Here is a 16236-nt window from a genome sequence, read left to right on the forward strand (position 1 = left end):
CCCTTTGAAGTGAAGCTCTCGGAGGCAGGCGGCTCGGGGAGCAAATGGTAAAAAGCGCGTGCATGTGCACATGCACTCGACTTAATCCGCGATGGTTTCAGAGCTTGGATGAGCCTCTATACTCTTGTCCTATTATCGCTTGCGCGATTAATAGGATGAGACCTAAAAAAGATTTGTGAACAGGGTCCTGTGTTTTCCCCAACATAGCAGTGGGTTTCTAATTTACTGTGATGCTTTTTCTTCATTGCTGGATGGAGTTCCTGACTGTACCGGAAGTTTTTCCAAACAAACCATAGAATAGATAAGCACCTCAGAATTATGGTAATAACCAAAATGTGTTTAATATAGTAAAGTTAGAATCTGTCACAATATTTGCACACAACTGGAGAATCATAGAACAGTTACCAACTTGGGATTCCTAATTAAATATTTTAAACTGTTAATGATCATTTGGTTTTAGTTGAATACTTTTAGAGCGCAGAATGAAAAACAAATGTATCTCCTGAATTATACACTCCCCACATGAAGTAAATGAGAAACAGCATGTAATTTACATAATTTGGAGAAAAAAAAATGTAAGCCAATAATAAAATAGTTGCAGTATCCGAAATTACAAATTAGGACAATAGTAAATCTGCCCAAAGAAGTTCCATGGTAACAAGCTCCGATTTCGTTTGTAACTGTAAAAATGCTTTATAAGACATACTAATCCTATTTTAGTAGTCAGAAAAGTTGTTCTAACTCATAAAATGGAATTGCAAATGGATACCGATTCAGTATTCGTAAGGGGATTGCAGCTGCCCCTTCCCAATGCCGAAACTGTATGCTATGTATCAAAGTTTTGTAACCGAAATCTTGTCATAAAATATTGAAAGGTTACTGAGACCGCAAAGGAAGTGGTCACCCATTCACAAAAGAAAAGGGGTCTATTTGGAAGGACCCTTTTCGCTCTGTGAATTAATTTAAAAAAAAGTATATTTGGGCACAGACAGTGATCCACAGGATCGACAGGACTACTGAAAATTCTGAAACAAATGAAATGTATCATCGAGTCAGAGAAAATCCCTCCAGGGATCAGCCAGCAACATCTTGCAAGCCAGGTCCCACAGAGTATGGGTGTACCTGCCCACTAAACAAACCACATTTATAGCCAAAAGGTTAAACGTGCAGAAGACAACATTATTTTTCCAAATGCATCAATCCTTTTGAATGCCATGTCTAGAGTACTGTTTGTGTTTGGAAAGGAATTAGAATTGGCCTTGATATTGGAAGCCTGCACAATGTGACTCTCCGGTGTAGAGTGCTTGGTTACAAAATGTGGATCTCTGGGTGCAGGCCTATGTCACGGGCTACTGGCCAGCTCACTGACAGCAAGAACAAGGTTTGGGCCATGTAGCCATCAAAGCATCAGTGAGGTCATCATTAAATAGTGGTAAGGACTTGCAGGTCATTGGCACGGGTTGGGGAATTTCTGTCAGAACATTTATTTTTGCCTCAATGGCGGGCAACTGCAGATTTAGCACACTGGCAGCCCTCCGGGCAACCAGTGCAAACAAGGCACTTTCTTCAGCTGGTAGCCCATATGGTCAGTCGATCTCCATTTCAGGAAAGGTGTCTAGCCACTAGCATTTTGAAAATCCAAGTATAATACATATTCAGAGGGGAATAGCCCATACCCTCCACCTTCTCCTCATCAGTGTTGTGAGAAAACCTCTGTGTATAGGGTCAGAATCAGAGCTAAAAAGAGAATGGAGCTTCAGCCAATAGTTGGGCTGAAGTAAAACCATCGGGTTAGAGTCAGCACCATAACAACTAGATGCATTGTCATGAATTTGTAGTGAAACATCCGTCAAACTCGTGACTCAGCCTGGATCCTGGGACCAGTATAGAAGTCTGTACCAGAGTTGGCATATGCCCTGTAATCCAGATCATCCAGGAGTAAGACAACTGGTGGCCCATGCGGGTCATTGGAGCCTGAAGGCAAGCCAGAGGGAGTCAGAATCACACCAAAGGTTTACAGCACACCTGCCCGGGGAGCCGCTATCTGCCGCGGGGTTAGACATTGGCCAAGGAAGTCAAGGCACAACAGTACCAGATGATTAATTGGTTCTGGAACCAAGGACTTGAAAGGAGTATAATGTGCATCCGAAAACCCTCACACCTTCTATTTTGAGCAAGAGTGATGTGATGTGCTTGGACCTTGACTTACCCAAAAACCTTTAGCAGGAACTAGATTTCTTGTGGGAGCAGATTTGTGACTAGGACTAGGGCTGCGACTTGGGGTGAGAGCGAGACCTGTACTTTCACCACAACATTTTCTGTTTGGTGATGTAAAGCTTTGGCTCCGGGCCCTGGATCGTCTTCGGGTGCAACAAGGCATATTGTCTCACAACTTATAGTTGTGACCGGACAACTGGTGTGGGACCAACATCTCCTTCCTGGAAGAAAGGAACAGACATAAGTGCAGGGGTGTTGATTCTGAGCAGCTCTGCTCCCTCACTTCCTGCACGGTACGAAGTCTGTGCGAAGCTGCATGATGCCACCTTTCAGCATTGAGGAGCACGGTTGTTGAAGTTTTTCCAGATGAGCCTTGAAACGAAGTGTCTAGCAGAATGATTAAATTCAACAATTCTCTCTGAGAAGTATTTTTCTCTACACTTTTGTTTTTTCTTTGCCTAATAAAAGTAAAGGTAGATCACACACAAGCCCTCCAAGGCTTTAACTAATTAATACTAGGGGAAAATAGATTTCTGAAAGTAAACTCCTTCATAAGAGTGCTATCTACTCTCAGCTAGTCAAATACTGGATAATGGGGAAAAGACCATTCAGTACCACTGGCAAACATGCCCAGATTAGCTGAAGAAAAAAAACGGTCTCCACACAATTCTTGGTTTGTAAAAAAAACTTATGGTCAGAGCCGAAGGAACTTCTCATGATTCCACTGCTGCTGGCACCACCAACAGCCCTGCCATTGCTACAGAAGGGCTGTACCAGCTTAACCCATGAGCAAGATATGGCATTTTTTAAAGAGTTTTTATAGCGCGAAATACACCTAAGACATCGGGTATCAGGGTGCTTTACATGAGCACCAGTTTCGTTACAGATGGACAAATGAATTTTTGTTAGGCACGGGTAGATGGAATGATTTGCCCAGAATCACAGGATGTTGAGCGTCCTTGCCGAGACTCGAACCCGGTTCCCCAGCTTCGAGGTCGACCACTCTAAACGGATACATCCTCTCCCAAAGCAATGATAATTCAGGTTCAAGATAAACACATAGCACCATCATGTGGAATAATCCCATAAACATGACCCGTTACTGAAAAACACCAACACAAATTAAGCACTGCCTTTAAGGCTTCTGCCCTTCAGGCCTAAGTGGGTTTAAATACCATGCAATACTTAAGAGAACTTACCCTGTCTGTAGCGTACACAATATCGAACAATCCAAGTACGGTGACAGAGACCCCAACAGCTGGGCCATTTACTACTGCAATAAGTGGCTTGGGGAAGTCGATGAAACTACTCACAAATCTCCTGCAAATAGAGAGTGGAACATGAAGTTTCTGTTTTGATTGGATTAGAATGTTGATAGAAAAACATCACACAGTGCGCATTAGAATACATGAACAATTTTAGGACAGGTTTCATATGTGCATTGCCTATCAACTTAAAAAAAACAAAAAACACAAATGATTCCAAAATTATAGCAGAGGTTGCAGAGAACTAAACACTAGGGAAATGGAATCAAAGCGTGCGACAGGAAAGGCTTAGAACGGCAAATATCAAATTCTATAGTTTGGAAAAAAAAAAAACCTGCGGCCACTATTTAACAAAGGCTCAAACTGAAATGTTTATTTATTGTGAAAACTTACTTAAAATAGTTCAAAAAACCATTGTCCAACGATATTATTTGTTAGTTCGTTAAATAAAGATTTACTTTATGATTCTTGAGATTTGGAAAACAAATCTTTTATCCAACAAGAACATTTCTTGGACATTCAATATCAATTTGCTCAAATTTGACGTCTAGCTTTCTTAGAGTACTGCATGTTATGTGTTACAAGGATTTAAATTACATGGAATGAAAGTCATGTAAAGCACTTAGTGACAACAGCAGAGCAATGAATGACTTGGTTGCATGCTTGTAATTATTTGCAGAGCCGTCCCCGGTATCTGCGTGTGAAATTCGACACTGTAATAGCCATGCTTAAGAAAGGAGGCCTACTAAGAGCTGGATAACACATTTTAGTGAACAAATGTGATTCACTGTTGGTGTACTTTAAGTTTCTGTGAAAGCATAAAGGAGGGAGGGAGGGAGCCCGTATAACCCTCTAGAGCCTAGCCTACACCACTAAAAAACATGAAACTATGAACAAGGCTCTCGAAGGATAGATACAATACATTGAAATGAGAGGTCAACTTATTATTTGTAACCTCAATGTTGAAAGAGTCACCTTTTGGAATTAAATCGTTATTATTCTAATAATCTGCATTCAATTTCTATCAGAGGCATTTCTGTGCTAAAGTCAAGGAAGCCACGGACAACAAGTATAGTTCTCACAACCAAAATGTACTTTTTAAAATTTGCTTGCATACTTCACAAAGAAAAAGCAACAACTGATTAAAAAGTCATAAGGCATATCCACTGGTCTTGTATGCTATTAAAAGTTACAATTACTACTAGGGGGCGTGGCTTGGACATTAAGGAAGATGGCGATGTGAGCGAGCAGCTCTGCCCCAAAGAAACGCCTTAACGATCCACTGTGATCCTACATAGCGAGAAATACGTAAATTCTCCGAGAGATGCTGTCTATGTGCCAGAGGATATGATCCCACCAACTAGTTACTAGAGCCTGAAATAGTGATCCGACAAAAGAATAAAATCACAAGCATGAATGTCCGGTATTATTAAAGCGAGTGAACAAGCAATATCTGAGTGCTTTAAGAACTGAATAAATTTTATCCTCACCATTGCGAGATGCCAGTGGAAACACAAATGAATTAGCTGGGTAACGGACCTGCATAACTGAAGTTTAACAATTTTGAATCTTAACAGTGCGGGATGCCCGGCTCCAGCATGAATGATTAAATAACATGCCTGTGCAATATTGAAAATAAACCGGTCAGTGACAAAAACATTAAGAGTTTCTATTCCTCCCAAAAAAACAAGTCGGCTGGTGGAATAAACACATATCACCGCAATGCACAGAATCATTGGTACACCCACATGGCAGCGTACTGATCCGCTAGGAACAATACTGGCAAAGTCTTCCACATCCAAATAGACTAACCTAGACAACTAGAGGAACAAAAATATACTGCACTAACGGTGCTGAACAAACTGTCAAGGTACACGACGGTGTGCTGGTCCACTAAGAATATTACTGGAGTGGTCGTACCCCATCCAAGTAACCAGTAACTGTGTTTATGTGATCCCCTAGAAACGGGAAAGACACTGATGCCATGATGGTGGAGAAATAAAACAAGTCAAATCTCAAAAGAGTTAAATCTAATCCCCGAACCCAGACTCAACTGTCAAAAATAAACAAGACATTAATGCAATGATGGAAACGATACTAACGAAACTTGTAGAGGTCCATGACCTAGCAAAATCCACTAAAGAGTAACGCATACTCTATGCAAACAGAGATCTCTGCAATTTGCGAAGACGTCAAAGAAACTAACAGTAGGTTGGTTGAAGCGGAAAACAGAATAAGCCACCTTGAGGACGGGATGACCTGCACCCAATAGTCCGTATCAAAACTTGATCCTCTGCAAACGCATTTGCCAAACAGTTATCCGAGTTGGAGGACAAAAACCGGAGGCAATCTGCGCATGTTTGGTGTGCCAGAAGGCATTGAGGATGAGGCGGGCTCATGTGTGAACTTTCTAGAAAAATGGCTGCTGCAGCTCACCAACTTAACATTTGACAAACCCTTGGAATTTGATAGAGCACATGTAGTTCCTGCCAAAAGAATGATGAATCAACTACATCCAAGACAGAGAGTATGCAACCCACTAATATACCAGCATGTAGAGCTTATCTTGTCCTTTATGAGGAAACCGAATCACATCGCATGGAAAGGAATTGCAACAAACTTTTTATTGCACAAGTCTACTCTAAAACGACGTTGAGTCGAGGAAAAGTTTTCTGGCTCTTCGACCCAGGCTGAAAGAGCTAGGATACCAGTTCTCCTTCGCAGGACCGGCAAGATAACGAGTAGTTATTCAAGGCACTCGCCACCTCTTCACAGAGGGCGAAGCTCTCAGGAGATTTCTGGAAAAAGCAGAAGACCATAAGATGGACACCTCGACAGCAAGTGACCTGTAGGTTAGACCTAAATGCTAACTCTCATATTTCATGATATAGGCCACATGTCTCTAAAAGAAGTAATGACTCAATACATTAATGAAGTTGTTACCCGATCATGAAGATACTGGACCTAGAAGAAGACCCTAGGTATGATCAACAGTAACATTCTTTTCAGGTCAGGAAAGACATCTAGACTTGCATAATACTTGAATTATGACAGGGATGTGGAATTCCTATAGCCTGACGCCCAGGACATATTGTTTAGGGTCAAGGGTAACAAGTTTTCACGTGCATTTTGTCCTTGGGACAAGTAGGCCCAACCCTCTACAGCACAAACCCTTAGGCTGCCAGTTTACAGTACGACATTATGAATCAGGGAAGGACATTGCCTGCAGTTTAGGTAATATTTGTATACATGTGTTAATGCTGTTAAAATTTGTATCTATAGTTCATTAATGCAAAACCTTTGTTATTAGGGTGAGCGCTCTAAATAAATGTAGTAAGCTCAGACTGCACTACTGACAGTAGTTGTAGTATAAAAATGTATACACACACGTTTTCAAAGTTTAGCAATATGAGGCTATGTTTAATGCTCCCAGAATGATTTCTGATTAGATGAAAATATTTGCAGAAGCTTGAAAGCAAGATTGATGATTCTTTGCTTTCAAAATAAAATATTCACAAAAAATGGAAATCAGAAAAATACATTTAGCTAAACTACTGTAAAATTTTAGGTACCATTTCTTTGCAGCATCATTTATTAAAAGGTGTTGATATACGCTGGCAATTATTCATAATGGAAAATCAGTGCCACCCGTTTCAATAAGATTATGGGATCAAAAAATAAACAAGCACTGGCAAAGCCAGGAAGTCTGAAATTGGTGGTCGGCCTTTTTGTTTTGTCAATGTGCCTTTTGTTTAGGCAGGCTTTTTGTAAAACCTTATTGGTGTGGGAGCTGCTGAGTCATCACAATTATAACAAACATTGGCAAAAGCAAAACTTGTATTTGGTCTCAAAAAGCACACATTGCCACAGTAGTAGCATTGAACAAAATTACTTTGTGAGTCAATATGCTCCTTGTGAAAGAGCAGAATACTGTCACTCACAGTGAAGCCAGCATATAGACAAAGGGGAGAGAGACATAATAAGGGGCCCAATTATTAGTGAACGTCTCAAAAGTGCACCCATGGTATATGTCCTTGCATTAAGTGCAGATGTACATCTTTCGTGAATTCACAACAATTTACAGAAGTAGGCCAAGAAATAGTACTCCTAGAAAATATTTGTAAACTGCATTTTAGCATGAGCAAATATGCACGTATAGATTTGCTCATGCAAAAATCTGTTGAGTGTTTGCAAGTTCACTTTCCCTCCAACCACTTTTTTCCCAGACTTAGAACAAGTTTTATGTCTGCCATTGTCAGGAGTACATTTTCAACATTTCTCAGTATGGGAAAAGATTAGAGAAGAGTTGGGGAAATCCCTTAACTGAATTCCGCCGCGGTGTGGGGATGTAATTAGGGGGCGTAACCCCTTGCGTGCTCAGGACGACCGGGGGCCGTCTTACGTCACGGTAGGCATGTGCGGAGGACAGCCGGGGGCCGTTCGAACTCCGCCTACTAATTCATTCTTCCGCACAGGTGGCGAATTTGCGCCGCGCTGGGGAATCGGCGGCGTTCGGATGGCCCCTGGCCGTCCTGAGCACATGCCCACCGTGACGTAGGACGGCCGGGGCCGTCCTGAGCACACAAGGGGTTAAAACATTTTAGGTAATAGGTTTGCATAGACTCAAAAGGGCATTCTAACCCTGGAACGATTGCTTACAACTATCTTCAGGCCCAGTAAGTAGATCTGCGGAAATGTGACAAAGAAACGGAATTGTTAGTATTCCAACCCTACTATGGTATGAGCCCTGGCATAATCAGAAAGGCTGTATCAGAGCTCTTATATAATGAGATTGCTGCCATAATTTGTTGGCGCATTATATGGCCCAAAAAGGGACAAGTGGATTTTGTTACAGGACAAGTAGATTTATGAAGCAACTTGCCCCACGGACTAGTAGATATTTTATTAAATTCCACACCCTTATGCCAATCAGACTACACAAGATTAACCTTATTGAGTCCCCCCTTTGCTGGAACTGTAACAAAGAGGAAGGCGACCTCTCACACATGTTATTTCACTGCCACTTGCTCCAATCATTCTGGGTCAAAATCTTCGACTGTATCAGAGACATTTCACGCCAACACAACCAGGGAGTTCTCTTACGTGCTCCTAGGACCCCCAGACCCCCAATTACAAAATGATAACGATTGTGACCTGCTGGACCTAATGCTGACTCTGGCATGCAAAATCATTTTATGTAACTGGGAGAATTCCAAAGTCTTATCAATTAAGCTGTGGCAGGAGTGGCTAAGTTTTCAAAGCGATGTACATAACTTAACTCTACAATTCACTCCGTGGCGCTCTCCCATACTAAACTATGGAACTCTTTAGACTTTTCCACCTTCGTTTTCAAACCTCCATGAACTATGGAGAAATTTCTCATGTATAATACCCATTTTCCCACCAGAGAAATCGCTAAACGTGTTAGGAGACCGTTAAAGGATATCCCAAATGTTGTAACTGACCACTGTGATGTTTCAATGGCTTTTCTTCCCCCGTTTATTTTTATTTCTTCTTACTTTCTTTTGCTTTTATTTCAGAGGGACAACTATTAACTCCCACAATAAATATGGATGAGACTATCAAAATAAAGCCAGGTAATAGTTAAGCCACAAAGAAGACTTGTTCTCAAGTTCTCAGATGCTTCTGACTTATCGACCTGGAAGTTAAGCTTGGGCATACGCCACTGTCTTGTTATTCTAACAATATCTAGCGATCTTTCAAAAACAGGGGGAAAACGCCAGGGTACTACAGTGCGTGCCCGCGGTCTCGGTGGACAATAAAAACTGAGCACCATATTGCCAGCGGCATGGTTAATCCAGACATATAAAATGTTACATAAAGACATTAGTCTAAATTAAGAAATGCACACTTAAAGAGAAACGTTTGAAGCTAGCTGGGGAGGATAGAAATGTGCAGATCATGTTTAGCATTGGGGGAGTATTTATCTCAATGAAAACACTATGGTGAAGGTTAGCGTTAGTGCCAAAGTGAAATACGGCGAGTAACGTAAATGAGTCTGCCTGATTACCTTCAGTAGAAATTTATAAGCAAGCATAATTTGAAACAAGCATTTACAATGCAACGGTTTCGCCTTTGGAAAAGTTTGAGCTATTGGCATTGTAAATGACAACATTTGTATTTATGTGTTGGTTTTGAAAACAGATAAATAAATGGCATTGTCCTTTACATTGCCAATAGCTCTAACTTTTCCAAAGGCAAAACCGTTGCATTGTAAATGCTTGTTAGTAACGTTGTCTGTTTGAGTTAAAAACTTTTTTTTTATGTGCAGATTATGCAGCAGATAGAGGATTGTGTGTAAATCTATAATTAGGCAGTTAAACCCGCATAATTCTAGTGGCCCTGTCCATAACCCTGGTTATACTGCAATGGAGGACCAAATTATGTGGCAAAGTTGGCTAAACTATGCAGCACGTTCCGTAGCAGTATTATCTTACTATTTTGTCATTTTAACATACATTGATACAAAAGGGACCCCAACACTGTGTAAAAGACATACGATTCCTGAAAGGAAGTATATATACTCATTGACCAGATCTCACTGAAAGAGCTACTCACCAACAAATGGTGATTTTCACAGACTGAAAGAATCTGTGGAAAAGATACGATAAGCAGGAAACAAGCTTACAAGGCAAAAAAAAGGTAAGCGTTTCTATTCTGTTTTTTCCAGTTAGATTTTAGAACGTGCCTGCAGTTTAAGGATTCCGTGCATCGTCACAGCCTCTAGAAGCACATTTACCATCAGGAGAAAGTACCATAAATAAGGCATGTAGGATGGAGACACTAAGATATCAACTTACAAAACAAAGGAGCGGTGGAGGCGGGCGGAATGTTTGATCTGTTTTGTACTCTGGGTGCCTTCCTGAAATAAATGCTAGACTGGAAACAGTGTGATGCGTTACATGAATTTGTGGGACACCCCCGCGCCGCACGGCCACCAGCTGCTGCGTGTGCCCCTTGCCTGCCCCTGCCTCGCTGCTGCCTCGTTTTGCCGATTGCCGGCGGGCGCCGCTGCGGTTGTTTTGCCCTTGTTTTGTCTAACATTTGTGCCTGTTTTATATAACTTTGTTTTTTTCCTTGTTTTCCTTGTTTTGTTGAGAATTTGTGCCCGTTCTGTTTAATTTTTATTTCCCCCGTGTTGTGGTTTCCTTCCTTGTTGTCCGCCTACCTTCGCCGCCCTCCGCCCTCCCTTCCCGCCACCGCCGCTTTTCCCCGCCCCTTTTTCTATTCTGTACCCTCCCCGCTCCCGCCTCCCAGCTGCTCCGCCCACCCGCGCACTTCGCCTTAAATGGCGACCGTGCGAACGCGCAGCGGGCGCGCCGATTGTGCGCCGAAGGCGCGCCAAAGGTAAGCCCGTCTGCGCCCGTCCGCGACCGGACCGCGCCCAGCGCCAGGACCCCTGGCCCACGAAGACCCCGACCGACCCGCAGGACGTACTCAACCGCCACCCTCAGCGCACTCAACACCGGCCGACGCCCAGAGTGCCACCAAGCCACACCACGACGCACCCAGGGACCCTTCAGCTGCCACGCCTGCAAGTTCTCCTGCATCCGGACCTGCCTCGCACCAACACCCGCCAAGTCGAACACCAGCAGCACCCACCTCAAGTGCATCCTGCTCAACACCCGCTCCGTCCACAGACATGCCATCGAACTCTGGAACCTCCTCGACACCACAGCTCCAGACGTTGCCTTCCTCACGGAGACCTGGATGAACGCCTCTTCAGCTCCCGACATCGCCATCGCCATCCCAGAAGGCTACAAGATCGTCCGAAGGGACCGAAACGCCAACCAGATGGGAGGAGGCATCGCCATCATCCACAGGAGCACCATCCGTCTCACGACCAGCACCGACAACTCCCTGACCACCGCCGAACACCTGCATTTCCAGATCCACACCAACCCGAACACCACCCTCAGAGGCACCCTGATCTACCGACCCCCTGGACCACGCACACAATTCAGCGAGGACATAGCCGACTTCGTCAGCCCACATGCCCTCCCCTCCGCTGACTACATCCTCCTGGGAGACCTCAACTTCCATCTGGAGAACAACAACGACCGCAACACCAGCACCCTGCTCGACAACCTCGCCAACCTGGGACTCAAGCAACTGGTGTCCACCCCCACCCACCTCGCCGGACACACACTCGACGCTGTCTTCTCACCCAGCAAAGACATCGACTTCAGCCACGCCACAGAGCTTCAATGGACGGACCACAGCTGCGTCCACTTCACCTTCAAGAAAACGACGACCCACCACCACCAGCAACAGGCCGCCCGCAGAAGCTGGAACAAGATCACAGCAGACCAGCTCGCCACGTCCCTGAGCCAGCACCCTCCTGCCAGCTCAGCGAACCCCAGCCAGGCCGCCGACAACCTCACGAAGTGGATCAGCAACTGCGCGGACGAACTCGCCCCACTGAGGACCCCGCCCAGCAGACCCGGCAGCAAGAAAGCCCCATGGTTCACCGACGAACTCAAGAGCTCCAAGAAGAACTGCCGAGCCCTCGAGAAAGTCTGGAGATGGGAACCGACACCGGACAACAGGACCTCCTTCAAACTTGCCACCCGGAAACACCACCAGCTGATCCGCGCCGCCAAGAAAACAGCATTCAAGGACCGGTTGGACAACAACGCACACAACTGCAAGGAACTCTTCAACATCGTCAAAGAGCTCTCCAACCCCAGCGCAGGAAACAACGACATCACCCCATCACAAGACCTCTGCAACTCCCTGGCTTCATACTTCCACAACAAGATCGCGGACATACACATCAGCTTCAACAACCAACCAACGCACACCATGACCGAACAACCACCCCCCACCACCACCCTCCACGCCTGGACCCCGATCAGCACCGAAGACACCATCCGCACGATGAACTCCATCCACTCCGGATCACCGACCGACCCCTGCCCTCACCACGTCTTCAACAAGGCCGACGCTGTCATCGCACCCCACCTGCGAGACATCATCAACACATCCTTCGACACCACCATCTTCCCCGAGAGCTGGAAACACGCCGAACTCAGCGCTCTACTCAAGAAACCAACAGCGGACCCCACCGACCTCAAGAATTACCGCCCCATCTCGCTCCTCCCGTTTCCAGCCAAAGTCATCGAGAAGACCGTCAACAAGCAGATGGCCGCCTTCCTCGAGACGAACGGATCCCTCGACCCCTCACAGTCCGGCTTCCGAGCCAACCACAGCACCGAGACCGCCCTCATCGCCGCCACCGATGACATCCGAGCCCTGATGGACAACGGAGAAACAGCGGCCCTCATCCTCCTAGACCTCTCCGCGGCATTCGACACGGTCTGCCACCGCACCCTAGTACGGCGCCTCAGCAACGTCGGAATCCAGGACAAGGCGCTGGAATGGATCATCTCCTTCCTCGACGGGAGAACACAGAGAGTCCGCCTACCACCGTACAAGTCAGAGGCCACCGAAGTCATCTGCGGCGTCCCCCAGGGATCATCTCTGAGCCCCACCCTCTTCAACGTCTACATGAGCCCCCTCGCGGCCATCGTACGCAAACACAACCTCAGCATAATCTCCTACGCCGACGACACCCAGCTGATCCTCTCCCTGACCAACGACCCCGCCGCCGCCAGAGCCAACCTGCACGAAGGGATGAAAGAGGTAGCCGAGTGGATGACGACCAGCCGCCTGAAACTGAACTCGGACAAGACGGAGGTCCTCATCCTGGGCTCCTCTCCCTCCGCCTGGGACGACTCCTGGTGGCCTCCCGCCCTGGGCACCGCACCCAAACCGACAGACCATGCACGCAACCTGGGCTTCATCCTGGACTCCTCCCTCTCCATGACCAGGCAAGTCAACAACGTCTCCTCGGCATGCTTCAACATCCTACGCATGCTACGGAAGATCTTCTGGTGGATCCCCACCGAGACCAGGAAGACCGTCACCCAGGCCCTCGTCACCAGCCGACTGGACTACGGCAACGCCCTCTACGCCGGCACCACCGCCAAGCTCCAGAAGAGACTCCAGCGGATCCAGAACGCCTCAGCCAGACTCATCCTCGACATCCCACGAACCAGCCACATCTCCGGACATCTGAGAGACCTTCACTGGCTCCCCGTCAACAAAAGAATCACCTTCCGCCTCCTCACCCACGCACACAAAGCCCTACACGACCAAGGCCCGAGCTACCTCAACAGCCGAGTCAACTTCTACACTCCCAAACGCCACCTCCGATCAGCCAACCACGCCCTCGCCGCCGTCCCCCGCATCCGAAGAGCGACTACAGGAGGAAGGTCCTTCTCCTACCTGGCCGCCAAGACCTGGAACTCCCTCCCGCCCGACCTGCGCCTGACCCAAGACCACCTCTCCTTCAGGAAGAAGCTGAAGACCTGGCTGTTCGAGCAGTAGCGGCCCCCCCCCCCAGCGCCTTGAGACCCTACGGGTATGTAGCGCGCTTTATAAGTGTCACTGATTGATGAATTTGCACAGATAGCGCAATAAAGCATTTCTGTGAGAAAAAAAAATCATTCTTCCAACTTCTTGAATTATTTAAATAAAGGCCATGACTTTGTTCTTGTTGGAAAGGGCCTTCTGTATATCACTTGGGGGCAATAGATTTCACCACTATTTAAACAGATTCAAATATGAATACAGCAATGGATAGGTGACCAGGTAACTTAAAAAATGCCTGACTGTGCTTTAGCATGTGTCGTTCTTGTTTTGTAATTTTCAATCTGGTATTGTGAGTAAACAATGCATTGTGCACAGTAAGTAGCCCGGGTCCCTCCAGGTCTCAGGCCCGGTTGTAGTTAAAAATAGGCATTGAACCGGTCCCTATATTCACGTCCTTAACTTTACTGGAGAAAACGCAGACCTGTTTCTGAACATGGAATATAAAAAAACGGGAAGGTAATCACCGTCCTCGATTTAGTGCCCGTTTATATTTCCTATGTTTAACACTCTTAGGGTATGCACAGTTAAGTGAGTTAATTCCAGGATGCTGTGTTTCTCCTATAGCATAATGCTCTTAAGAGTACAGGGCATACTTTGAACTGAGTCGACTCGAGGTGTATATGAGCCCCGGTACTGGAATGGAGGCTGAAGGCATCGCAAGTCTGTCCCAGTGCTGCTCAGTGGGTCATAAAGATCTTCACATTACATGATCATCCAGTCCTTGGCCTCGCTGCAGAGCGCAATGGTCACGTATTTCTGTTGCAATTGTGATTAAGTGCAAATGTGTTGGATGGAGGTACACAGTTGTCAGAATATGGACAAGGCGAAAGTAAAATAAAATGCAGTGCTTACATGCGAGTGTTTAGGGGGTGGTGAAGGAGAGGTGGAGAAATGCATCCAGGAGAGAGTGAAGGGAGTGTGCAGAAGATGGGAGAGCTGAGCAGGGGCATAGCTGGGGGCGGGGGGGGTAGAGGAAGGGGGTACACCCACCTAATAAACGAATTCTGTATTGAATAGTTCGGTATAAGTGCTTCCAGGCGGGTATAGTGAGTAGCCTGTGGCTTTCACTTCGGATATTTACATACACACGCCGACGAAAACACACTCTTTCGTATCTGTTTTAAAGATATTAACAAGTTATTTTACAAAATATTGAGTTTAAGTATTCCTCATCTGCACTCCTCTACCTTCCTACTGCTCCTTACGTTCACCTCAATCCCCGAGTCTCATAACCAGCCCCTCCCCCATGCTACTGACCAAACTTCGCCCCTGGAGCCGGGATGTTGATGGTTTGGGGGCAGAGTCTGGGGATACGAGCGGGGTTTCATGTTTTCTGTTCTGTTTGTACCTCGTGATACAAACTTAATGAATCAGAAGGAATATAAATCTCCCTCCACCAGGTAAGTTGTATCCCCATAAGAGACCCCTGGGACGAGAGCTTTATGACCCCCACGTCCCGGGATCGGTTGTGATGGGACAGCTGTGTTCAATCCTCCAGAAGGGATTCCAAACAGACGTCTGAGATAAAGAGCGGCACGACCTGCCCTGCCACCAGAGAGAGCACCGCACTGAGCAACAGATGACACACAGGTACTCCAGGGCATCCGCACGTCTGGCGCCTCTACTCAGCAAGCAAGCGCCTCGCGAAAAGCACCCCTGCACTCAAGCGCCTTACATCGAGGACCTGGGCGCCTCAACCCCTCCAGTCCACAGCAGAAGGAACCAACAGCCCGGACTCCCATGCCCCATTTTATTTATGTACTTATTTATTTATTGCGTTCTTATATAGCGCGGACTTTACCCGAGGGTGTCAGAGCGCTTCACAATAGGAACAGTACTGATACCTGAGGAAAAAATTACAAGTGAACAAATGACAAAAGCAAACATTAAGTTACATGATACAGCTCCCCTGTACGATACAGCACATCGGCAGGCCCCCATCCCCTCGAGCAGCCACGGCCGGCGCTACATGAACAGTGGGGAGGGGGTTGAGGAGCTGCTCTACCTGCCCCTGTCCTGTACGCCTTATTAATCTTGAAGGGGTTCCCCACTTCATCCCCCGAGCTGGCACCCACACACGCAGCCCCGGGCCTCATGAAGCACTCAGACCCCTTGGACTCACCATCCCCCGGCACCGCTCCTCGGCACTGCCGCCGCTCCTCTGAGGCTCGCCTCGACGCTCCTACAGATCCTCCATGCACGCCCCCTCCAACCTCTGAGCCCTGACGAGCAGCCGCGGCGGTCTATGGGCGTCCAGGGCCCCGGGACTACCTGCCCCTCGGCAGCCAATCACAGC

The 16236-nt window shown here is 46.5% G+C and overlaps 1 protein-coding gene across 2 annotated transcripts in view; it reads right to left on the bottom strand.

Annotated features, from left to right (window-relative positions):
• LOC144829176 (enoyl-CoA delta isomerase 2-like) overlaps positions 1 to 16236 on the bottom strand; it is a 530023-nt gene that overhangs the window by 196244 nt on the left and 317543 nt on the right. For both annotated transcript variants that reach the window (XM_078688045.1, XM_078688046.1), the window contains exon 7: positions 3417 to 3537. In XM_078688045.1, the coding sequence (XP_078544171.1) occupies positions 3417 to 3537 (121 nt within the window). The remainder of the gene's footprint in view (positions 1 to 3416; positions 3538 to 16236) is intronic.

Source organism: Lissotriton helveticus, chromosome 4_1 (assembly GCF_964261635.1).
Source record: "Lissotriton helveticus chromosome 4_1, aLisHel1.1, whole genome shotgun sequence".
NCBI lineage: Eukaryota > Metazoa > Chordata > Amphibia > Caudata > Salamandridae > Lissotriton > Lissotriton helveticus.